A 1,962-nucleotide genomic window follows, 5' to 3' on the forward strand; every position below is an offset into this window, starting at 1 on the left:
AATCTGCCCATTACGTTCTGTTCTAACTTCTTCCTAATTCTACATACAGCCTTGTTGCATGAATCAATTAATCCGGCATTCTTAGTTTCTCCACCCAGCCAATCATAATTTCAGTCTATGATTACCAAGCTTGCTCTGGCCTGTTGTTGATGTTGAGCCGATTGGGGTTAGCGTGTTGTTGAACTTAGCGTGGTGATGCGGAAGGGGCCTTAGTGCATCTTTTGATAAGAACTACAGAACTTCTGCCCAAGTACCAATTCTTGTTATTATCTCCATATTCTATTCCACAACGCCATTCCAAAGTTCCAAGCAACCAAATACCAATACCCCAAACACACAACCTTCTTTTAATAACCCACATTCATCATGACTGGACGTAAGTATCTTTCCTGTCCTTGCCTTACCTCACCTTCATCCAATTGGATTCATGACATCCTTCCATCGCGTTCAATTTATTAACGCGTCTTCACAGGCGGAAAGGGTGGCAAGGGTCTCGGAAAGGGTGGTGCTAAGCGTCATCGCAAGATTTTGAGAGACAACATCCAAGGCATAACTAAGCCAGCTATTAGACGTCTCGCACGTCGTGGTGGTGTCAAGCGTATCTCGGCCAGTAAGTTGCCACTTCGCACATCTCGTCACACGAACATACATCTAACGTTCTCACTTAGTGATCTACGAGGAGACCCGTGGTGTTCTGAAGAGCTTCCTGGAGGGTGTTATCCGCGACGCTGTCACATACACTGAGCACGCCAAAAGAAAGACTGTCACATCCCTCGACGTTGTCTACGCACTCAAGCGCCAAGGACGTACTCTCTACGGTTTCGGTGGTTAAAAGGTTGCATATTTACGGTTCTTTTCTACGTCTATTATGAATTTTCTTCCTCGACTTGTTGTGTCGGAAGATGGGTGTGTTACGGAAATGGGTCTTTGCTTTCAGGTGTTTATTGTATCATAAGGATATTTGGGGTACTCCGGCATGGTTGGTCCATGAGATAATCAAAACCATCAACGTACAATTCTTGATCTTAATATATCTGTTCAAACTCGTGATTGATTTTCTGTACGTTTCTTTCAGTATTGTTGTTGTTACTGCTTGGCACTAAATTCGGACGACACGCCATCCCTGGGTGGTACCACTTTTCTTCCTTTACCGCCGCACTCCTCGCGTCACTGCCTTCTTCCATTTTATGCCCTCTGTAGAACTCACCTTGGCTATTTTGGCTTTATCATGCTTGTTTGCCTTGACGGCAACTGATGTTCTCGAATAGTATAGTTGTATCTAGTACATTCATCTGGGGTTTCCAATAGTACGAGATGAATTTCATCAGGACCTTTAGCTACTACATGAACTGAGTATTCCCACTTGCTTTGTATCGTTTGATCTCATGAGATAATATTATGTAAATATCCATGCCACTGGTACATGAATTCGACACTGTCTGAATCCTGCTATACTGTACAGTGATACTGTTTCGGTTTGAAATGATTTTGTGTCGTCTAATTCACCATATCTCATTCAACTTCACAATCCTCCCACTTTACCATCTTTGGTAATAGATATGACCTTCACCGGTGACTCTGATTTCTCGTTGTGAAATATATATTCCTGCTTCGTAGCAGGGGATGACCTTCTCATGCCTGGTTCATCTTTGTTTGTTCGTCCTTGAGCCGCTCTTTTGTCCTGCATGCACATGAAGAGAACTTGAATTTAGCTTGTGACGAAGGCACTTTATTTAGGTTGGGTAATTGGCACCTTACCTTCATACTTTGTTCTACTTGTACACTGGACAGGCTTGACTCGAGGACATCTCGATATACAAGACACTGTAGCCTCCAATGTAGTCATTTGCTTTTATGCTGGGGTCTACCGGTAGATTTCCAGTTACAAGTTCCAAATGTCAGATCTGCATTTTAAATATTCACCTCTCGAACTCGTTCCTTCTTTGTAGAGGGAGAGGCAGA

The 1,962-nt window shown here is 43.2% G+C and overlaps 1 protein-coding gene across 1 annotated transcript; it reads left to right on the forward strand.

Annotated features, from left to right (window-relative positions):
- Positions 1–366: 366 nt before the first annotated feature.
- EAF01_010724 (uncharacterized protein) lies at positions 367–832 on the forward strand (the record flags this gene model as incomplete). Its single annotated transcript, XM_038918981.1, has 3 exons — positions 367–376; positions 473–610; positions 669–832. The coding sequence occupies 3 exons, from the start codon at positions 367–369 to the stop codon at positions 830–832; spliced, it is 312 nt and encodes a 103-aa protein (XP_038765684.1).
- Positions 833–1,962: the final 1,130 nt, after the last annotated feature.

Source organism: Botrytis porri (assembly GCF_014898465.1).
Source record: "Botrytis porri strain MUCL 3234 chromosome Unknown BPOR_017, whole genome shotgun sequence".
Classification (NCBI taxonomy): Eukaryota; Fungi; Ascomycota; class Leotiomycetes; order Helotiales; family Sclerotiniaceae; genus Botrytis; species Botrytis porri.